Source organism: Takifugu flavidus, chromosome 11 (assembly GCF_003711565.1).
Source record: "Takifugu flavidus isolate HTHZ2018 chromosome 11, ASM371156v2, whole genome shotgun sequence".
In the NCBI taxonomy this organism is placed as follows: domain Eukaryota; kingdom Metazoa; phylum Chordata; class Actinopteri; order Tetraodontiformes; family Tetraodontidae; genus Takifugu; species Takifugu flavidus.
In genome coordinates, this window is record NC_079530.1 from 12606668 (window position 1) to 12629122 (window position 22455).

Here is a 22455-nt window from a genome sequence, read left to right on the forward strand (position 1 = left end):
TACTACAGGGATGCCAACAAGCTAATTACTATAAGCTAATCACATGTTTGTCAAGACCCCTGTCTTCTCCGCTTTGTAAACCGCGTGTGTCGTCAAAATCCACAAACACACACACAGCCAGCGTAGTGCGGACAAAATATTAAGGTAATTATGTTTAGAGTGAAAGGGTAGTTGTGTTAAATATTATTTGTAACACCGTTAACCTGCGGAACGTGACGCACGCCGATATTTATCGCCGAGAGAGCTTTCGTTTGTTCTGTGTAGATTCTCACTCATCCAGGTCATTGTATCCAAGGTAGTTTTCTCTGTCTTATTCAATCTCCTGATTCGAAAAGGTTGAAAAGGGCAAAATTTGTGGAGCGCCGCATGCAATTACGCTGCCATACAACTTAAAAAAATAATACTAAAAAAATGAGGGTGCATTTGAGGTCGCCGCAACTCTCGCTGGCCGTTTGGCATTTTCCCGATAGCTGTGAAGGCCGAAGACGCGCGAGAGATGCTATTTTTAAACACAGACGCACAAACACACCAAGTGGTAGCCTGACCTTTAAGTTGTGAAAAGCTTATCGCATACTGTCATACTCAATTAGCACTACGGGAGTAGTTCTGTTGGCAGAATAAAGAGAAACGCTACACAGAAAGGCTTTGCTTGATACTGTAAATAAAGGATAGTTTATATGGAGACGTGTAATCCGACGCAGCTGAACGCACACTCCGATCTTGCAGGATATTTCAGCAGATACTGTTCAGGGTCTGTTTGCTTGGGCGCCGCATGCACGAACAAAAGCTACAGAAAGCAGGAGCCTACAGCGATCCCCCAACAGAGGGCTGACAGCAAACATTACTGTTATTGCTTGTTTGCTAAACGCAATTGTGCTTTTTTTTTTATTTAAGGCTTAACTTGGGCGAGGTCCACGGGGAACCTCCCCTTATATGTGGAGACACTTCACAATTGCATCATCATTTTCCTCCCACAGTCACACTCGCACTCACCCCGTGGCCTCGGTCCCGGGTGATGTTTCTGCAGCCTGAGGGCGTCTGTTGCTTTGCTTTAGAAACAAAAGGCAGTTTTTACAAATATGAATGCTGAATTTAAATACACCTGTTTATTAAGCTGCCATAACTTTGTTGAGACTCGCTATATATGCATTAGGCTCCTGAATTGAAGGCTTTTTTGTGTTTTACATGGATGATTAATGTAGGGAAACAGCATCTGGATGCTGGAGCTGTGCAACAATGAAACCATATACGGCACCGCAATGTCACTGACCATTAGATCATGACATCCTGTTTACTGCACTCGAGCAGAAATCCTCCCGTCTATACTCCGGGGTGTGTGCAGTCAAATCTGAAATGCATGAGCACCATTATCATGGAGACTTTGCCTATGGAATACCTATGCAGAAAACCCAGTCTGGTTTAGGGGAGCAACCAAATGTCCTCTACATCCTCCGGATCTGACATATTTCTGGTCAATTTAGATCTTCTTGCTGTGCTAACCCTTAATATATGACATATATGTGACACAAAAAGCCGTTTTACGGTCCCTGTTTGTGTCTGGCCTATTGTCGATCTTATTATGGCAGCCAGCTGTATTTTCTAAAGACATATTTATCCCGGCATTGATTTTTATAATGGAACAAGGGAATATTTCATGTCAGACCGATCAATTGAAAATCAAACTAGTTAATGGAATCTTGGACGGCTAAAACATAAATAGCTACAGAAGCTAAAGAAGCTGATTAAACACCAACATAAACACTCTGGCAAGTGTCCAAGCCAGTGGGGCCAGAAGAAATCTGACATTTAACCAACATCAATATGGCCCTGACTGAGGTCCATTTCCTGCCTCAGACGCCACCAAAGTTCAATTAAGTCTCGTCTTAAAGGATCAACCAGAGGAGAGTAGACGGCGAGGCCTCGGTGTGAGGTGGCCAGCACAGAACTGGGACGAGCTGCAGACCCTCAGCCTGTTCTGGCGCGCTAAAGACCGGCTTCTGCTGTTGAGACCCCCCCTCCACGAATATTTCATTTATATTCCCGGCACCCTGGGCTCCCGCCGCTGCTCCCCCGGGCACTCGCCCCTCTCGGCTGACCTCCTTCTGAGCGACTGTGGTCCTTGCAGTCCACACTTCCAGTCATTAATAACACTCTGCTCTCTGTTATTCCTGCCAGCCGAAGAACCGCTTTCCTGTCAGTCTGACACAAATTAATTCCCCTTATTTATCTTCTGGCACCAAGGCCGGCATAGGCGGAATAACTGTTTATGGAAAAAAACGGGAGAAAGAATTATAGATGGCGTGTTCTTGATGACAGGGCCATTTGTTTCTCAAATAAGACTCCAGATAAAGTTCACAGTAATCATTTGTCAGCTCCATTCTCCTTCCATCAATTGCCTGCTGATTTGTTAATAGAATTATTGGCATGTCGGGACGTAATTAAACACTGGATGTCATCGTTCGCTCCCGGTGGCGCTTCGGCTCATGATTCACACTGAAGGGACACTGCATCACGCGGGCAGCTCAGATCGTCCTCGTCCTTTGTTCCGCATCGGTGTCGTCGTAAGGGGGGGGGGCAGATTTTTAAAAAGACAATTGTGTGATACATGATATAAACACGGCCCGCAGCCTCGAGGCTTAATGTCCGTAGCCCAAGGATGACGTCAGGGGAGCAGGAGAGCCACTTCTGATCAGCTCAAGCTCTAATTTAACAGTCAGCTCAAAGTGGCGACGCAGTCAGAGACGTGGCTACGTGGAACCTTCCAGCCTGTCATTCTCAGCGCGCTCCAGTGAGCTCTCCAGAACACGCAGGTCTTGATCCAGAACAACTGACACAGGAGACGGGGTCAGGACTCAAATGCAGACTCGGGAGGGACACCTGCTTTGGTGCAGGCTTATCTTAAAGCAAGATGCAGGAAAGGATGTAGCTCAAAATGGTGGAGTAGGAAGATGAGGTAACCAGAGAAATAAAACATGATAAAGACCAGGAACATGAACTGGACCCAGGAACCAACTTCAAACAAAGCTCACAGTATGGACAGTGTGACCAAAAGTATGAATCTAATCACAAAAGGTTCTCACCTCCTAAAAACGGCCACATATTGGCAGTGAAATGTGTATTTTGGTACATAATATGTAGCATTTACAAGGACGGACCGTCCCGACCCTGACCTAAACTCAGTTCTAACCGCAACCTATCAAGTCCTTAAAATGTCCTTACTTTGCTAGTAGAATACCGTCGGCCAAAATACCCATTTTAAGGGAAATACTATCTTGCATGCAAATCCGGCGTGACATGGCTGCTTGCACTGATATCAAGGTTGGGAGGATTAGGAAGGGAATCTGTTTAACATGGGCTTAAGTACAGATGAATTCTTTTTCCAAATAAGCATCAGGTGCTGGCCTGTCTTTACTAATCCACAATTTAATTGCCTCCGTCATCGTTAAGAGTCCAAGGGGTCCTTTATAATTGAAACTGTGAAGCTAAACGCTCGAGGCAAGACGCCGTGCGCAGATAAGATCTAGCATAGCTGACCACGCCTCAACACACCGTTCACTCTTCAATTATTTTAATCATTTGCTACTAAAAGGAACATCTGAAATGTTCAGGGGTCTCCTTGATGTGTTGGAACATCATTTGTGAGGTTTCACCATCTGTTTTTTTTATCAATTGCGTTAAAATGGGGGGAAACTTGTAATTAAAATAAATTCTGCTGCAGTCAAGCTTGTTGTTGTTAATTTTGAAATAGTTTGTAAGACTCTGCTGATCATTTATAAATGGAACCTTGGAGCAAAGATGCAGCTTTGCGCTCTTTGTGTTGTGTTCAGGTAGTCGAGCGGGTCGGGCCCAAACGTCTTTAATACTTGATTAAAGTTTTGAGATTTGACGGAAAAAAACAACTGAAAAATGGGCTTGAAATTCCATAAAGCTTGTGTGAAGTTCTTGTGCAACTGAATAGGAGACAACAAAAAAAATGTTCAAAAAGAAGTCGAGAGAGACAAAACAAACACGTCAACGTGGCGACTGAAGGACATGAGCCCCGTTTGAGGCGCAACACGGCTGCTTTTGACTTTGTTTTTTGGATCAAATCATCTAGAATCCGGGCCTTCATTAGCTCACCAGATAAGCTGGTATCGCCCCCTACTGGCCGCCCCCCCACCCCGACCAGTCAGCCCGCTGCACGTATACTGGGACAAAGACGTTGCTCCAGTTTAACGGTCCGAGTTTTTGAATACGCTCACTAAAATACATCAGGAAGTGCTTCCCAGCGAGTCTCCGTGATAATTCCCTCTCTTACACCATGGACAATGTGCCCCCCACCCTCTACCCCCCTCAGTGAATTACAGGTCCCACAGCAGCAGCGGCAGCATGTGAGCCGGCCCGGCTCCCCTGACAGTGAGGTATGGGTTCAATAGCCATAAAACAGCCAGTCAGCAGTCTTAAACCCACAATGTTAAAGTAAATATATACGTATTCTTTTTTGATTCATTTTATTTTAAACTCCTCGCTGGTTCGGGGCAGAATAATGGAAAATACCGCCGTCAGAATCCCTTTTTTTCCTCTTTTCTCTCTGTCATGTAAATGGCAAATCGCACAGCTGTGTCATCACATGTTTTGGCTTAAGTTATAACATATTTTTTATTTTAAATAAAGGACATTTAGGGCAGAACAACAGAAAGTTCTGTTTTAGACCCCCTGTGGTGCCATGCAGGTACAGGAATCGGAGAGGCTGAGCCTCATCTGGAATGGGAACCGTTCTCTGTGAGAACGGCTTTAAAATGGAAGATCTGTCTTGGCTCTCTTTGCCTGGAGCCCTCCAGGGGAACAGTGGGCGGCTCAGGGGTGTTTCACACTTAATGATGTGCACGGCAGCCTCAGCTCTTATCTGCAGGCCTCAAACAGCATGGAAATTACACAGCGTATTGAGCTTTATCTCCTATCAATATGATATCTGCCCAGAACAAGAGGGATCGGTTGGTACGTCCGAAGGAGAACTGCTCTTTATTTACCCGGCACACACGAGACGCAGGCATGGAGAAGCCACAACACGAGGCAATAAATAACACAGCGAGTGTTTCAGCAAGCTCGTTCTTTCCAGCGACATGCAAAGAGCCTCGCCGCTTCATTTTAAATTAAAATCCCAAACGGACGACGTGGGGATATTAGAGAAGCCCGCTGACTCTGGTTAATTCCTTCAACGAGACAGAAAAAACATTTAGCATTTGTTTGGAGGACGATTGCATGAAGGAAGTGGTCTATTAATGTCACAACTGCTCCGCAGGGAGACGATTTGATTTTATTCAACCATCTCAGTTAGTCCAAATCAGGCTTTTATGAAAAGGCTGATGAATTTGGCTGTATTTATGAGATTTATACACACAGTTATAATCTATTTAATTAGTTATAGCCCAATATTAAAGGAGCTGCTGGGATATCAGTGGGCTGAGGTCCAAATTTCCCTCCCGTAATACCCAGATGTCAGAGGAGACGCAGCCGCGATATGAAAGAGGTTTTCTCTCCCTGCTCTTCAAGAGATAACTGTGATTTTTAATTTCCTGTGGGGTGAAGCTGCCATTTTTGTCAGCAGAATTTAATTTTAGCAAGTGGGAGAAATGTGTGTGATCTCAATTAAGGTGGAAGAATGTCCCTCTGACATAGCGCCGCTTTGTCATACTGCCTGATCCCAATCAATGCTCCACGATCTCCTGACTAATATAGCTTTAATAGTATCAATAATAATAGAGTTGGGGGATTTTTAGGGATTTCGTCTAATTACCTTCTTGCTGTGAGCAGCTGTATTTACAGGCCATCATATTCATCACAAACAGGTTTTCTGAAGTGGGAACTCCTGTTTTTTTCCTAAAAACGCCCTGCGTCCATCATCAGCGATGATTTTGGGTCTCAGAAATAAGAAATAAGCTGTGACTTGCTATAGAACCTGGAGCTGGAGTGTCTGAAAGCTCGACATCGGTGCGTTCGCAAGGAAGTTAACAAGTTTCTGAATGACAGAATTCTCTGAATTCTGATGAATTCGTACTCAGCCCTTTCAGACCACTGATGGTCTCATTATACAGTGATAATAATGGATTTTTCAAGGTTTACTAGAGTCTACTTGGAGTATTTCCAACTATTTTTGCCTCTGCGTGCATCATTTAAGTGGACGCTGAGCTCGGGAACCACAGTAAATGTTAGTAATCTAATGTGGGAACACACAGGGGAGCCGTCATCACTTCCCTCACGTTCACACGTTAGAACATTCGACATCAGCACCAACCTCCACCAGACTCCACAGACATGGGGAGGAATTACAAATGAAGCTAATGCATCAGATGCTTTTTCTCCTCTTGATCTCCTGAAGAAAATGCTATTTTTTTTTTTTTGTGCTCGCCATCAAAAGATGCTGCAAGTATTTCACAACATTGCAATCACATGCAAAACACTCCGACTGCATCGTGCTGTCTGGCACAGACACGAGTCCGATAACACGAGCCGCGTCACAATTCTCCCTTTCTAAAAATACAACATATTGCACAGAGACGTGCATCACTTACACATAAAGGGACCCTTTCTCCACGGCCAGTGGGGTGGAAAATGGCCTCCTTCCTGTAGACACACACACGCACGCACGCACCACCACAGTGTGTGACGATCACACAAAAGTTTGATCAGAATCTTTGACCCACTAAATCTTTCTTTATCGAGACGCAGATGCTGTTGTTGCACTTTTTTGTCCTTTTCCTCAAACCTCATTAAATTAGAACGGTTGTTTTCACGGAGCTGCTCGGCTCCTGAAGTTACCTGACATCCTGCATGCGAGACAGCACACACACACGCACACACACGCCCACACACGCCCACACACGCCCACACACACCCACACACACACACACCCACACACACCCACACACACACACACACACACACACACACACACACACACACACACACACACCACACACACACACACACACTCTAAATGCTCCCTTGACTCTCTTGACTGAGCCAAACAGTCTGGCAGACTGAGTGAAACTTGGGTTTCAGACGCGCCGCCGTGATCTTTTGGACTTATTTTAACAGCAACGCCATGAAAAAAAACAGATCTCGCTCGCAGGCCCAAACAGGAAAACAACGCTAACCAGCCGATACGGCAGCCTTGGATCAAACAGAGTCACGTAATCTCCCGCTGCTGTTTTCCTTCTCTAAGAATGTGTGGGCAAAGCACAAGTGATTTGAATCTGGTGACTAGAGAGGAGGAGGAGGAGGAGGAGGAAGGGGGGGGGGGGGGGGGGGATACGTGAGCAAATGGGAGAGGACGATGTTTCTGGAGCATTAACACAAAGAAACATTGGGATGAGCAGGAGGGAACAGGCCTCCCATTAAAGCCAGAGAATCGGCGCATAAATCAGCTACTGTGGTGGTTTTAAGGCCGCAGACGAAGGTGAGCATGATGTGCATGCACATCAGACCGGCTGTGGGCAATTTAGCAAATCTGCACATTTAGGCCCAAGTGTTGCTGCTCGTTGAAGGCTTTGAGGACGCCGCGTCTCCTCGCTTACGCTACTCTTGCCGGCGATTCCGCCAAGAAAGAAAAGGAACATGAAAAAACCAAATCATTTTATAAAGTGTTGAACAATTAGATCGCACAAATAACTTAGAAATCTGTCCAAACTGAGGGTTTATTCGTCTATCTGGCAAGTAATGACGTGGAAAAATGAAATATTACTTGTGGGGGCGTCCTACTATTAAAATCCAGCTGTTATGAAAGATGGCCGCGTGCTTTTAATGGTCATTTTTTCACCGTTATCTCTCACCTCAGTGACCCTCTTGCTAGTTTTACCCAGAAGGAAGCCTCTGATCCGGGTGCCAGACGAGTGTGTGTCACTTAAAGATGATGGATAACAAAAATTGTCTGTTTTTACTCAGAATGGGGGGACAATAACCCACCGGCCCTATTTGCAAGACCAGGCATGATGGGAGAAAATAAATGTTTCGTATATATCAAAAGAGAATAAAATGCTTCTGTCCCAGGGGACATGTTGGTCTGAGACAAATTGCCACTGACCCCCCCAATGGATTTTTCAGGTCACATTCAATTGGAAATGGACTATTCAATTTCCCACAGGGAGCCTGTTCATTTCCTCTCTGCAGCCCTGAGAGGACTTCCCTTTGGATCCGGTTGGTAAGGAAACCCAAACAGTCTCAGGATGTTTCGCTGTCTCTTAATTATTGTCCTATTAATGAGATTTATCCATCAAAGTCATCCGCTGACGTTTAACAAGCCGGAACGTCGGGATCTATTGAGAGAAATGTGCCAATACGAGCCAGAAATGTGGGGCTTGTGACAAAGTTGGTGTTTTATTTCCATGCAATGATTTGTCATTAATTATGGGGGACATTAACACAATGTCCTGTCCAGTCTCAAAAATAAATAAAGCCGAGCAAACGGGGGGGCGATCCATCTATTTCTGACTTGCTATTCATTACATTTACATTTTAAAACAATCCCTTCGCAAACAAATGACCAGCGGTTGCTTTGGCTTATTCTGCACATAAATCACCAGTTTGGTTCCCTCCTCAACAACAACTATTGGTCAAATCCCCACAAACAGATCCGGCAGCTCCGTAACGTATACGAGAGCGTCGGAAACATGCGTGTTCGCGATAATACCGTCTGTTTTCTGATTTTACATATAGATATAGGTGGTAATATATTGTCAGAAGCTGGGAATCAGTGTGACCAAGGGGCTGGAATATGAGGACAAACATGCACAGATGTAAAAAGTCCACACCTGTATTCGGCTTTTGTCTATTTTCTGCTCACACTCGTCCGCTCTCCTCTGTGCACGGAGGAATACTTTTCCCTTTTCCCCGCCGCTGCAGTCTCTCACCAGCATCGACCGGCGGTATCGATCCGGAGCAGATCCCCTTCCACTCCACCTGGGGAGCCAGATGAGTCTTGTTCGTATCGATCCAGCCTTTTTATTTTACATTCTTGTTTGCCCTTTCTTTTAGTTAGGGAGAGAACGCACGCGGCGCGTGAGGGACGCCGCTAATATCTGTTCCTGATAATCTCACGCTCAGGTTTCGCCGCCATTGGCGCACCTGCGAGAGGACAGGGAAGCTGCTCGGAACCGTGAGCCGCCTTGAGGCCGATGCAAGAAGACAGAGGCAACACGCCCCCCCCAACTCCAGAGAAAATAAACATAAGGTGCTTTTAAATTAGCGGACTATTATTTAACGGGAGACAGCAGTCAGGGTGCCATTTTGATTCTCAGCTACTGCATTTTTATAGCCTATTATATTCCCGCTTTATGACACTTATTCCCTCCACGTGCCTCTCCTTCTGTTTCCTTGTGCTCGTTCCTTAAATGCCCGTCTTATAAGTCCTCCGCTCCACGTCTTCCTCGCCGTGCCCTCAGGAACAGAGTCTGTGCTAATGTACTAATCTGTGGAGCTTTAGCACAGTCCTGCCAATCTGCCATGTCAAGACAACCACAAATCTCTCTCCAGGCAATTACGGTTCTTTTTTTTTTTGGTGTGTTTTCCCAGTCATGGCAACAGAGTGTGCCCCCCCCCCTCCCCATCTCTGGTGTGGAGAAAACTGCCTCTGTGGCTACAATTACCTTTTCTTTGTGACCAAGCACACATGGGACGGGTGGTAGCTACAGGGCAGTTCAAGCCGGTGAGGAAGCTCGGCCCAGTTAGGTTTACTAGGAAAACAAAAATAACCCCGAGGGCCGCACTCCAAATCTTTCACCTGGTTTCCCTAATCAGGGTCATGGAGGTGCTGAATCCGAGCCCAGCTATCCCTGGAACCCAGAATACCTGGAAAATCCCCCGGGAGGTGCGAGGGGAACGTGCAAACGGCTACAGAACTAGCTGAAAAACATGGACGCAAAACCTGGATTTTTTGCAACTCAAAGACAGAAATAAAAAGTTATCTCGAGCTAGCTCGAGTTGGAGTGCAAAAATAGCCAAGAGGGGAACCATTAATATAGGTCTTATAGTATGGAGGCATTTTTGCTCCGTGCAGGAGGGAGATTTGTTTTCATCAAAGCAGCGGAAGCTTGACGTCCCCTCCCAGTTAAGAGTGTGTCACATCTGGCTTAACGTGTGCTAACTGAAACCTTCACTATCAAACATCTGCATTGACCAAAACATGGCAGACAGAGGTCGACGAGGTCAATGAGGGGCCAAAGAAGGTTGGTGAAGGTAAAAGAATGTTGGGAAATGACTGTAGCAAGAGATCAGTCTGTTGAGTCTCTTGATTTTTTTTTTAATGGAAAACGATGCACAATCGCAGGGTTTTCTGCATGAAATGGTAAAAAAAGAAGGTTTTAATTTGAGGATCAGGAGCAGATTGATCCAATTTGACATGTTTTTTAATGTTTCCGTGTGAGGCCAATTATCTTCAGGGATTTTTACCGTCGTGCCAGCTCAGATGAGACATGCGAAATTATACAAGTCTTGAACTGACCACCATTAAAGCAACAAGCGACATCATAAAACACGTACAAGAATTTACACAGGGAGACACGGATAAACATACATGTTGGACGGGCGACCAACAGGAGGCGCTGAACTAATTCAAAGACGGACGGCTGATGGCTGCACAGGCGGATTACAGCCATTAGCTCCCCAGGCCGGGACCCGCTGCTGACGTCCATCTATTAGATATTTAGTGTAATTGGGGGCTTTCTGCTCTAGTCGCATGTCGTTGAATCGCGTGTGAGCTGCACCCATCTTAGCTCGGGCTCTTTTGAAGCCATCTGCACGACTGAGCCTGACACTCATGCGATTGCCAGCTTGGGTTCTGTCAGGAGCACTTATGTTCCAATTCTCTGCAGATATTTGCAAAACACTAGGTGGGATTCAAATTGCATTCAAATGAAGTGAGACACCATCACCTGATTCATATCAACCTGCGGCAATCAAACACAACACACAGATGATGATGATGTAAGCTGAAGCAAGGCAGCGCGGCAAATATCTGCACAGCATCTAAAACAACGATCCGCTCGGCGGTTGATAAAGCCTCGTTTCATGGTTTTTAATGGTGATGTCGGTAAATTATCACATTCGTGTGTTTTTACAACAGAGCATTGGTTTGAAAAATGGAGTGTTTTGGTAGGAATTCCAAATTCATGTCATCGCTACAACAGAGCTGATAATGTGTTAATATGCTCAGTTAATGAAGCTTTGAGAACAGTTGGGAGTCTTTAAAAACATGGAAAGGTGTGAAATCAACGTTCATTTCCATGAGCTTTTGGGGGAGCCAGACTTCAGTCACATTCCTGTTCTGTCGGAACGTCTGAGCGCCGTGCTCACGTCCACTGATGAGCGCAAATAAGACAGCAAATCTGTGAATTTGGGTTTTCTTTCTCCACACAGGCCTTTAAAGCGGGGGCTCTTCTATTGAAACGACTGCTGTGCTAATGGATATGTTTAGAAATGTGGCAGCAAGCTGCAATATTTGCTTAAGCTGGCAAAAATATATGCTAAAGCCCTTCTTAGTGGCTTTTCAGCAAAAAAAAAAAAAATCTTCAGCAAAGATGCAAAAAAAATGAAATTGTTGCTGCGACGTAAATCCTCCGTCTGAGCAAAGTTGTGACGCTGAGTCGATAAAACGGGGGTAAACACTTCCCTTCACCTTTTACTTTCTCGGCAACTTTGAAAGGTTCCGAACGTGACACCTCGTCTGCCGGAGGAGACGGGCTGAGAGGAGAAAATCTTCTTCTGAGGTAACGAGGTAGGACGGGATTAGTGCTAAATTAATCTCGCGCCACTTCCGCGTCACATTTTTAAGGTGAGGCAAAAAAAAACAATAACAACGGCGAGTCGGGAAGCGCTGGAAGCTTTAGTCACCTTATTAAAATGAGCCTGGCACTGACGGATGGCTTCATCTGGCGCCTCGCCGTGGGCCGCTGCTGACTGTAGAGCGGCGCCACTCAGCTTGGATCCGGGCCCCCTCCCATCTTATTATCGCTGGCGCTTCGTTTTCACGTCGCGCCTCTCGATGTTTATTAAAACTGTATAAAAATGGAAATTTGCCGTGTAGGTCTCGTCGGAGTTCACGTCAGCGTACGCGGATGGGCGGCTGTCGTCCTGACAATCAGAGGGGATGATGGGAGTTTTTCTGGGGGCGGAGTCAAACTCAGGAAACTACAGCAACGACCATGTTTGGAAACTGGAAATCCTGACGGGGAGGGACTACTGTAAAGTTTGTGTTTGTTTGTTGTTTGCTTTGCTTCCTGGGTTATAAAAAAAAGACGTAAGAATTCCTCTGATGATCTTCCAGACGTCACGCCAAGCCGCCGAGACAACATCTGTTGTCGGATCAATGCGCGCCGCGTGACGTTGCGTTACCTGCGGGATAAAGACGCAACCAGCGTGTTGACGGGCTGACAGAACCTGTTGCATTCTCGTCACAAGGCGCCAAAGTTGTTGAAAGGGGATGAACCTAAAAATACGTGCCGCTCCTGCGTCAGATCTCCGTTTTACTCAGAAATCTAATCACTCCCGCGGAAAACGACGGCTTTTTTTCGAGATGAGAAAAATGCAGACGGTAACAAAGAAAACCAGTGTTGATTCCTAAGAGCGGGCATCAAACCAACACAACCTGTCCCCGCTGCGGCCCTTTAAGCTAAAAATGACATCATGAATATTCACTGAGAGGCGCCTGTGACAAATCTCCCCATCGCTTGTCACAATGCTGGTTATTCCTATAACAGACGCCTACCTGAACACCGACTTTTCCGACAAGTGTGATGCTGTTCAACCGCTTCACTGTCGTCTCCCAAACATTTCAACCGGGCTGTGAAACAGAAGGGACACGCGGGGCCCCGCAGGCAACACAGGCAGCCTCCTCCAACGCAAGCCGCTTTTTGCTCCGATCCATATCCATCCCGAGCAACGGCGGTCACAACACACACACACACACACACCCCTTTTCTTGCAGTGTTGGAGCCACCCAGTCGGAGCTGTGAGCGCGGAGGCAGTTAGCCAAGAGCTCTGACGACGCTTGTTCATTATGACCTCTGCAGCATTGCGTATGTCCAAACAGCAGCGTCTCCTATATGATTGGTAGTTGAACCACGGTATGTTAGCGAGGCCTTCGCTGACCCAAACACACTCCTACACACAAACTGAGCTCAGCTCAGTTGGATGCTGTGGGAACCAACATCTTCCAGTACAATGTCTTCCCATCTGAAATCACTCTGCAGAATTCCTTAAGACACTGCCTTTGCAATCAAAACTCATCTTGCTCTCCCTCTGGTGGTGGGTTGCGCTACAGGCCATAAACTCCTCTTGACCAAGTTGAAGACTGCAACGGGGACCCGAATGACTGCTGACTTAGTAAGAGAAAAGGAAAAGGTTTGCACCGTTAAACTGACTGTGCGATGCTAAAAATAACCAATTGCACCACAAATAGCATCAAATGCAGAGTCCTGTCACAAGGACACCTCCCCAGGAATGTGCAGCATGTGATTAATCCAAACATTTCTGCAAAATGACATTACAACAGTCATTTGGAATGAGCCCAGGTCTACCTGTAAGCGTGTTGGCACATCCTGCAGTTTTTCCTTAAGCTGCACACGGCGATTTCATTATGATGACAGCAATTAAATAGCCTGTGATTCGAGCGCCAGCGGGATCATGACTTGTCCTACTGTTTGTTCTGTTTTCTGGCACTAAACGAAAAACAAGGTCTTTGGGATCCAGTGACGGTGCTGCAGCTGGAAGCTACAGACAGTAAATTAGCCATCCGCATTAAGGAACCATTGCACTGGTTAGCATGACCCCCGGGGACTGTGGGGAGCTAGCAAAAGGCAAGTGTCCTGTTCAAATCAAACAGACCCAGCGTCTTCACTCTTAGCTCACATGCTTGTGTGGGGACGTGTGGCCTCACGGCGTTGGACTGACAAGCTTTCATTTACTGTAACACAGGGGACAACTAACAATGGCTCAAATTAGAAGCGGCGTTCTCGGATTTGTGCCTCGTCAGCATTCTCTCCCTCGCTCCCTGCGGTTTTCCTTCTGCCGCTTCAAAGCTGGGTGTTGGGTGGATTGTAGTAGGTTTCAAATGATTCCACGCAGAAGAAAATAAATCAGCATCACGGTGCGTGAACGGTATTATTATTATCTTTTTTAAGATGCTCTTTTTTTAAAACCTTACGTGCAGCCATTTGTGAAACCACGAAGAGAAATTGTGACACTTACCTGTGGAGATGAGGTCGCTGTAACAGGACCGATGAAGGTGCATCTTTTGGTGTGTGTGTGTGTGTGTGTTATGTAATGTTCATGTGCAGCACAAAATCTGGCATAAACCTTCATTTTTTAAGCACATTAAGCAGACAGCCGCACACTTTTGCAGAGCACTTGGAAGACTTACCTGTTCTGGTGTTGCTTCACATGTGTGTGATAATTTTTTTATTTTTTTTAAAGCATTCAGCAGCAGGCAAGGTGCCATTTAAATTAAAGGGCCATCGCCTTTTTCATAAAATGCTAAAACAGAGCACATATCAAAGCCAGAAAAGCAAGCAAAAAAAGGAACAGACGCACATTTGAATGAAAAAGTGAACACTTTAGCTTTAGCAACTGAAGTAAAGCAACATTCCTTCATTCATGTTTGCTAAGCTAACGATGAGTTGCTACATGTGGCTTGGCTACAGTTACCAAAGTGGGGGGGGGGGAGAGAAATTGAAGTTTTACCTTGAATGCTCAGCAGGGACCTTAGAAGCCAAGCTTCCCCTCTCTGCCCTGAGGAGGAAAGTCAAATAGCAAAGATCAGAAGTCCACTTACCCCTCAGGGAGAAGACGTGAAGCTCACAGCCGGGAGAGGAGGCCCGCAACACTGCCAGGCCTCACCCGCAATCCCCCAAACATATCATTTGAGCAAAAAGAGGGTAGTTACCCCTGCGTGGTGGAGGTGGGGTGCTGGGTCTGAGACAGCGATGATTGTGTTTTAATGTGAGCCGCGTTTATGCTTCTCATGCATAAAACGGAGTTTTAAAAAAAAAAGAGGGAAAATGTGACGGCTTTTATGTGTGAATGCAAAGTGGCACCTACCTTGAAGAGCTTTCATTTATTATTTAGAAATGTTCGACAGAAAAAAAGACTTTATAGACCTCATTCAGCATGAGTATATAAAGCCGGAAAAGACTGTCGTCATAATTCGATCAATTCAGACAATTTTTTTGAAATAAAAGGTACCTTGTTTTTACCTATGCGATTGGATGAAATGTTCCACGAAGAAAGCAGATTCCATACAAAATAAAGAGGGGGAACAAAAGGAGAGGAGACACCGGTAAATGTCACGGTCGATTCGGAAGAGGACAGGCGGCAGGAGAAGGAGGCTGGAGGACTTGGACATATTAGGGACAGAATGAGGAGCGCGCACGGCGGAAGGGAAGCACGACGCCTCACATCCTCCCAGTAGCCGAACAAATGGGAAGATGAGCGATGGAGTGGACGGAGCCTCTCTGCAAACACCAGCAGCATGCACAGAAGCCCAGACAGATGAGCAGGATGGGCGAGGAGGAGGAGGGGGAACCTGCTGCTTTCCACCACTGTAACATCCCAACATGCTGAAGGCCCCGCATGAGAAACATGAGCACCGTAAAATATCAGGCTCTGAGCTAGATGTTGATGAGAGACCCACACGGCAGCGTGAGAGTGGAGAAACAAGCCCCCAAAAAAAGGAATCCGAAACAAACAGAATGATGAATTAAACAACTGGGTCACTGAAAACAAAATGGTCGCTCGTATCTGGGGAGATTGAAGCAGAAGGGACAGTAAAGGAGTGGAGGGAAGAAGGAGCAGAGTTCATACCTTGGTCGCCCATCATCAGGTGTGCCAGACCTTAAAGGAAAACAAGAGCACAGTCAGCAGAGAACAAGGGATTGTGGGAAGCTGTGTGACACCAACACGCAGGCATCTTGTGCAGAGTAGATGTCTGTGTTACTCGAGGGAGCGTCGGGAGAGGAAAGAGCGGGGAGAGAGGAGGACGCAGACAGGGATCGACACGATGAGCATTCAGTCAACCGGAGCTGGTTGCGATGCGTCATCCGTCACTTACTCGTCATAGTTCCGATATTTAAATTCACCGCCACCCTGTGATTGACAAGACCCCCCTCGGGGGAGCTTTAAACACGAGCACGGTCAAAGGTCCTATTTTTACCTCCTCTTTCGGCCCGTCTGAAAAGGTTCGTGCCCCCTTTTGTCTTTTGAAGCCTCCCGGTTTTCAGCTGAACTGAACGATATCGGCATGAATCAAATCGGGCTGTTGGTTCGTTAGGATCCGGCTCATTTTGTCTGTGCTTGGCTGCTTTTTTCCCCACTTCACAGTCTGTAACCTGCTGCAGTAAATTATGGATGAATCTTCCCCCTCAGAATGCTTTAGAAGGAAGGTGCTGCCTCATGCTAAGATGGTAGCACGGCAGCTTCAACACTGGAGCTAAAAAGAAGTCTTTGAATTCACATTTTAACCCATTTTCTCACACACTTGTGAAATCTTGTGTTTTCAGTGTTAATGTTGAAACAGAGTTGTGTGAATGGCCTTTTAATGTACTTATCATATCCTGCCGAACACCCGGCGCAACGTAGCACAAAGAGCAACAAAAAAGAAGCTGCTAAAAGCCGCTAATCCCTCTCACCGGACACCGGCAGCAGCAAAAGCATCCGTCGCCTCGGCAGCATGGGAGCACATGAAAACACAGCAAGAAAGAAGGGCAGCGACTGAAATACCAACCTTCGTTATTGGCGTCTTCTGGAAGCACAAACAGGCACAGAGAGAGAGGAAGACGCTGATTAGGCGGCATGCAGACGGATACTGGCCATTGCATGTTGGAACCAGGCAAGACATTACACCTCACATGCAAGTGGCCCGTTTCAACCCCCGCAGAGGGAGGAAAAACAACAGACAGGGGCCTAAATATGTGGGTATTTGGTGTGTGTGCACTAAAAAACAGGACGGAGCTGAAAGGGAATATCTGAATAGCTAATTCAACCTTGAAGTCTCGGCTGGTCGTGGGTATAAAACCGGAAAGAACTCCTGTCCCTTCAGGAGGGTCTACAGTGGAGACAGCTACACATCGGTAAATCTCCTTTGTTTATCCGACTGGATTTAAAAAGTGTAACCTTTGGTGTCAGCAGCTATTTCGCTCATCCGGCTCCGCGGACGGCGTCGGCAGCGCCGCTCGGTTTCCGAGTAAACAAAACGCAGCGTGCGTGATGAAACGCGCTGCAACGGAGGAGCGTCTGGAACTGCGTAAATACGCCTGTGCTGCGGTGTAACGGGGGCTGTGGTGGGGGCAGGTGGGGGTGGGGGTGGGTCTACTCTGGTGCCCCGGTGTTGGCGGCAAACACGAGCGTCTAAACATGCTCCTGCGGGGAGAACGGGCAGATCTGATGAAGGGCTGCGCGTGGGCGAGCAAAACCAATGAAATGGAGGATTAAAGAGCGCCACCAGAAGGAGCAAAGCTTGGTGAGTGGACCCCTGATCCCTGATCCAGACCACCTGAGGACGGATGCATGAAGAGGGGAACAAAGAAAAGAGCCCATGCGTCAAACGGGGTCTAAAATCAAAATGAAAGGACGTGACTGGATGTTTGGAACCGATGCCAGGGACACAGGAGTCGGCTTGTGGTCCCTTTTGGCCCAGTTTCCACCCCCATAATTGGACTCCTACCTCTTGAAAACAGTTTGTTGCCCAGATTCAAGCGATTGTTTGACCCAGAACTTACCACCAGCAACTGGCTGCCCTTCCAAATGAGACCATGCACAAAAAATCACACACACAAAAAAAGCCTGTTTTCGTTTTGTGAACAAATTACACATCGTCCCATGTTTGTGGATTCGTTTTCATCACGTCCTCCTCCCATGTTGAACTGGGATGGCTTAATTTCCTTCTTCTCCCTTTTTTAAAAAGAATTTACTGGCACAGCATTCTGGGTAAATAGCTTTCAGCAGCTCGGGCAGCCACCGACGGTGACGTGAACGATGATAAGAGGTGCAGTTTGTTCACAAAGCATCACTTTGATGAGGAAAAGCACATCTCTGGAAAAAAAAGGAAAGAAATGAACATTGTCATGAGGCGAGCGTGAAGCCGACAGCTGCAGGCAGAGAAGAGCAGAAGGACCCCGACCCCAAGCTCCTGCCCACCACCCCAAACCTCAACTCCTCTGTTAAAAGTCCTGATTGCCGTCCTGTAATTATCCAGGATGAGACCTAATTCCTTTAGAGAACTATCAGGCTCCAGTCTGAGTAACAGCTAATCTCCGCGTACAATCTTTGAGGATTTCAGTGCAGCCTGTCAACACCTCCGGTGCTATTGTGCTCCGCCATAAAGCAGCTCTCTCCTAATAGCGGTATCGCCTGACAGGGATGATTAAAACGGGCCACCTATCGGTCTGAAACACGGACACACGTGAACACACAGTTACTTTAACAAATGTACCCAGCTGGTCACTAATCCAAAGACGCAAATCCATTTAATCCTCCGGACAGAGTGACGGCAGCGCTATTGTGCTGCGCTAAAAATGCTTCGCACATCGGTCGCGTGGGCCTCGACTGTGACCTGTGATGGTCAGTGGCGCGCCAAGGCGGGCGAAGATAAAGAATTTCTGCTATGCTATGAAATACAGGCCTTTTGATTTGGGTTTGCTCTGCTTATATCCTCTTTTTCCGTGTCCGATTGCTTTGTTACGCACTTTTAAATGCTCAGAAATGTGCCTCTTTCTGCGTCGCGCTAATGACTCGGTGGTATTGAGACTGAAGCGGTTCCAAACGAGAATCATCAAGCTCCGGGCAGTTTATATGACAGCGTCGAGCGAGGATTACGACGCACCCGCCGCGGAAATTAATGCAATATCCCCTGGCTGCTGTTTCACGATGTGAATTTAAAGAACAATCGTAGTCGCCGCGCCACAAACTCCTTCTGACTACATTCAGAGGTGTTGCAGAGGACCGCCCAGGATGATGGCGGCAAAGGGGCGTGATGGGGCAGCACATCAGCAGCCAGCACGCGCCATCTTTGCCAACTGTGTTCAAAAAAAGCCCAAACTTGCGCCAGTGGTGCTGCTAATTACTGCTTAATGACCTAATCGCCGCTGTTGTGTGGCTGTAATTTGGATGTTTTGTAATCGGCGGAGTCGCGAGGCAGTGATCCTCCTCCCAAACCATGTTTACGGCGTAATGAAGCACTTCCACGTCGGACATTTCCACCTCTCACTGCAGCAAATTCACAGGTGGACTTAATAACAGTCATTCCAGCCATTCCAGCATGCTGTTGTGATGTTTATTGAGTGACATGACTGACAAACGTCACTCTATTGTGATATCCCAACACTGCTAAATGGCTCAATGGACAAAGAGGAGCAGCGCTACGTCTATAAGGGGCTTTGGTAGGTTCATGTCATAATTATACACTTCATGATATATGGTTTCATATATTTATATAGGGGGACCTATATAAAGGCGACCCCCTACAGGTAATACGTGGTACTACAGGAAATGATGGCGGCTCAACTCCTCTTGCTTTGAAAAATCCCTTGATTCTGTTGGAAATGTTGAAATTAGCATATAAACACAAAGACAGGTTTGCAGATTGGCGGAAGGCTCGTGTAACTGTCCGAGGACAGAGCCTCTTTAAGGGAAAATGTAAACTTCTTACAGTAAAGGTCATCCCTCCCCGGGATCGATCTGCTGTTCAGTTACAACTTGGTGCAAATCAAGAGTAATGAGAATCAGCAAGGGTTCACCACTTAGTACCACAGCCTGATCCTAATGCATCTATCTGCCAGAGCCGGCGATACGGAGCTCGCCACCACCCTCGTTATCCACCTCCAGCACCAGTGAGAGTGCGGAGAGAGGAAACGGCTGCAGCCACCAGCCACTCTGATGAAATCTGATAGCTCCCTCAGCTGCAGCTTCACTGCACAATTCCTGCTCTCATCGGCCAAGCTGGGCCACATTTTCACATCTTTTCATGAGGTCATCCGGATCCGCACAGTTGTTTTTAACAAAGCAACTAGAAAACATTCTAACCAATTTGAGATCCTTCTCCACCTAACTGAGACCGATTTTTTCTATCTCTATTTCTTCTGATTTCATTGATCTTGGAAATATTGTGGAAAATCAAGTTTATTAGAAATGGAGCAGGATGTTAATCAAACATGTTTTTTTGCCAATAATCCTGATTTTGCTGCATTATATTTCTGTGTTTCCGGTACACGCTAAGCTATAGATACAAAAAAGAGCTTCAACGGTGTCGCCCGGGCTAAAAAGCTGCACAAATTAATGCGATCATACAAACTCTCAACGTCTCGTCTTTAGCAGCAATTTTCTCACATTTGCGTGGTTCTCCAGGTGTCAGCGGGACCGTCAGAAGGAAGATGGCTGCACCTTGCAGGGGGGGTGATTAAACAGTTAAAATGGCTGCCGACCTGGAACTCTCATCTCTTTTTCCCCGCTGAGCAGCCTGGAGGCCTGAAACATGGTGTCTGTTTGTCCAGAGTTTTGTCACTTTTGACATCTTCTCTTTCCTTTTTGTTGCCAACTTGGAGGTCGGTTTGTAACGAATGGGGGCTCATTTGATCAAAGAATGTTGAGTTTTATCATAACCCAGTATTTTTTACTCTACAGTGCTAGCAGACAGCTATTGTTGTACAGGCTTGGTTTCTCCTATGGCTGTTCAACCTGTCAGCTGGAGCTGAAATGAAGTGCTATGGGGAGAAACTCAGCCGTGTGTTTGTAGTTTACAGTTTTTAGACCAGTAACTTAAACACAGGCCAAGGACTCAAACATGCCATTGAAACCAGGAACATTTGGTTTTTCTCATGAAGAAACAGGGCGAATTGTGGGAGCAGATGTGAAGACATCGCTACCCTTCAGGGATAATCAGTGCAGCCCACAACGCGCTGCTAAACACCCTTAATCCTACAGTTGAAAAGTCTTGGATACTATTAAATATGCGGACTCGATCCTTCCGTCTCCTCTGACACATCACAGACATGAGCGGGCCGCGTTGGCAACCAAACAAGCGTCTCACACATGTGGTTAAACAGGCCACATGCCGGCTGACGTGAGACAAATCCCTATCAGTCGAGGCGCGCTAAAGATCATGTTATTAAGGTATTATTACAACACATTCAGTAGTAAATACAGCTGAGCGCTACAGCTAACCACAAGCTACATTCCTCCCTTTGAAATGCAGGGAAAGGTGGATTCTGTAAATCTAGGGTTAGAGGTTAGGGTTAACTCTTAACGATGAGCAGAACTATATATTTATAGGGGGAATGATGCAGCATCGGTACAGCTACAGATTAATGTAAAGCCTATAAAGACCATTGAGCTTAGATTCAAATCTAAAGAATAAATGCTTGGTTGTAATAGAACCTGTCAACATTTAATGTAAAGAACAACACACACACGTTTTAAAACTCCCCACGCCAGCTGATCACTTCGACAGGGACCAGATTAACCCCAATGGGAGCGTGACGTGGCTCTTCGGGTGTGTGTACGATGTGTTTATTTGCGCCGCGGGACGGATCCCGCTGAAGGAGGGGCCTGGTGTCAAAGAATTTCCCAACACCCTTTGACAGTCGGGAGCGGCTGTATTTAAACAAGGCAACAATCCTCAGAGAAAATCCCGCTAATCTTTTGATCCCAATATCTGTCTCTGGACTTGGAGACAGCCGTATACGATTAATCCGCTTTTTCTCTGCGATGCTGCTGGACGTTTGGAGACGGAGCAACTCTATCTCTGCGTCTGTCTGTCTGCCCGTCCATCTGTCTCAACACTTACTATAACGTGGAGTCTGTTTCCACCACAACACTCAGTGAACCTGCGTTCATGTCCTCACTGAACACGGTGGGACGTATTTTCCCTTGTGGTGACACTGACCGCTGGACAAAGCAGCCATGCGGCTCCTTTATGACAGCTCCTTTAGCAGCACATTAATTTGAGTGTTTTTTAAACCTCTCACACCTTTAGAGGACATTATAATGTTAAAGTGCAGGAAAATGTTTATTTACTTCATGCAGCCAGGGTAACTTATTTGAATCACATCATGCACAATATGAAATATTAAAATGAATGGATGTGCTCGCAGCCTTGGCTTAAATCTGCCCTACTTTTCCCCCCCTTTTTTCCAAACCAGGGACTGAGTTATGTTTAGCTAATGTGCAGTGAAATAAACATCACTCCATTTTATCGTGATAAAACATGGAGCCCTGCCACGTGCCCATGTTATTTCCTTAATGAGAAACAAGGGAGCAGATCCATGCAACTTGCTGCCCGCGTAAACAAAGCATTTTAGTAATTGTTCTAACCGATCAGGAGGATTTACGTGCGCATGTGTGTATTAGGGCTACGTGAAGCCGGACAGGAGAGAGGCGACGGGTCTGGCTGCAAATCCTGTAATCCTTCCATCTGATCAAAAGCTTTTAAATCAT

General features: G+C 46.4%; 1 protein-coding gene across 25 annotated transcripts in view; it reads right to left on the minus strand.

Moving 5' to 3' along the window:
- The window catches only part of LOC130533371 (neurexin-1a-like), a 163120-nt gene that overhangs the window by 133835 nt on the left and 6830 nt on the right, over nucleotides 1-22455 (minus strand). For 10 of the 25 annotated variants that reach the window (XM_057046688.1, XM_057046685.1, XM_057046696.1 and 7 more), the window contains exons 3-5: nucleotides 16751-16768; nucleotides 15832-15861; nucleotides 14713-14760 (exon numbers count right to left, since the gene is read on the minus strand). The exons of 5 other annotated variants lie outside the window; for them this stretch is intronic. In XM_057046688.1, coding sequence (XP_056902668.1) covers nucleotides 14713-14760; nucleotides 15832-15861; nucleotides 16751-16768 — 96 coding nt within the window. Of the gene's footprint in view, nucleotides 1-12739; nucleotides 12970-14220; nucleotides 14279-14712; nucleotides 14761-15831; nucleotides 15862-16750; nucleotides 16769-22455 lie in introns of those variants that run through there. 10 more of the 25 variants (XM_057046697.1, XM_057046692.1, XM_057046690.1 and 7 more) reach the window with 5 other exon arrangements.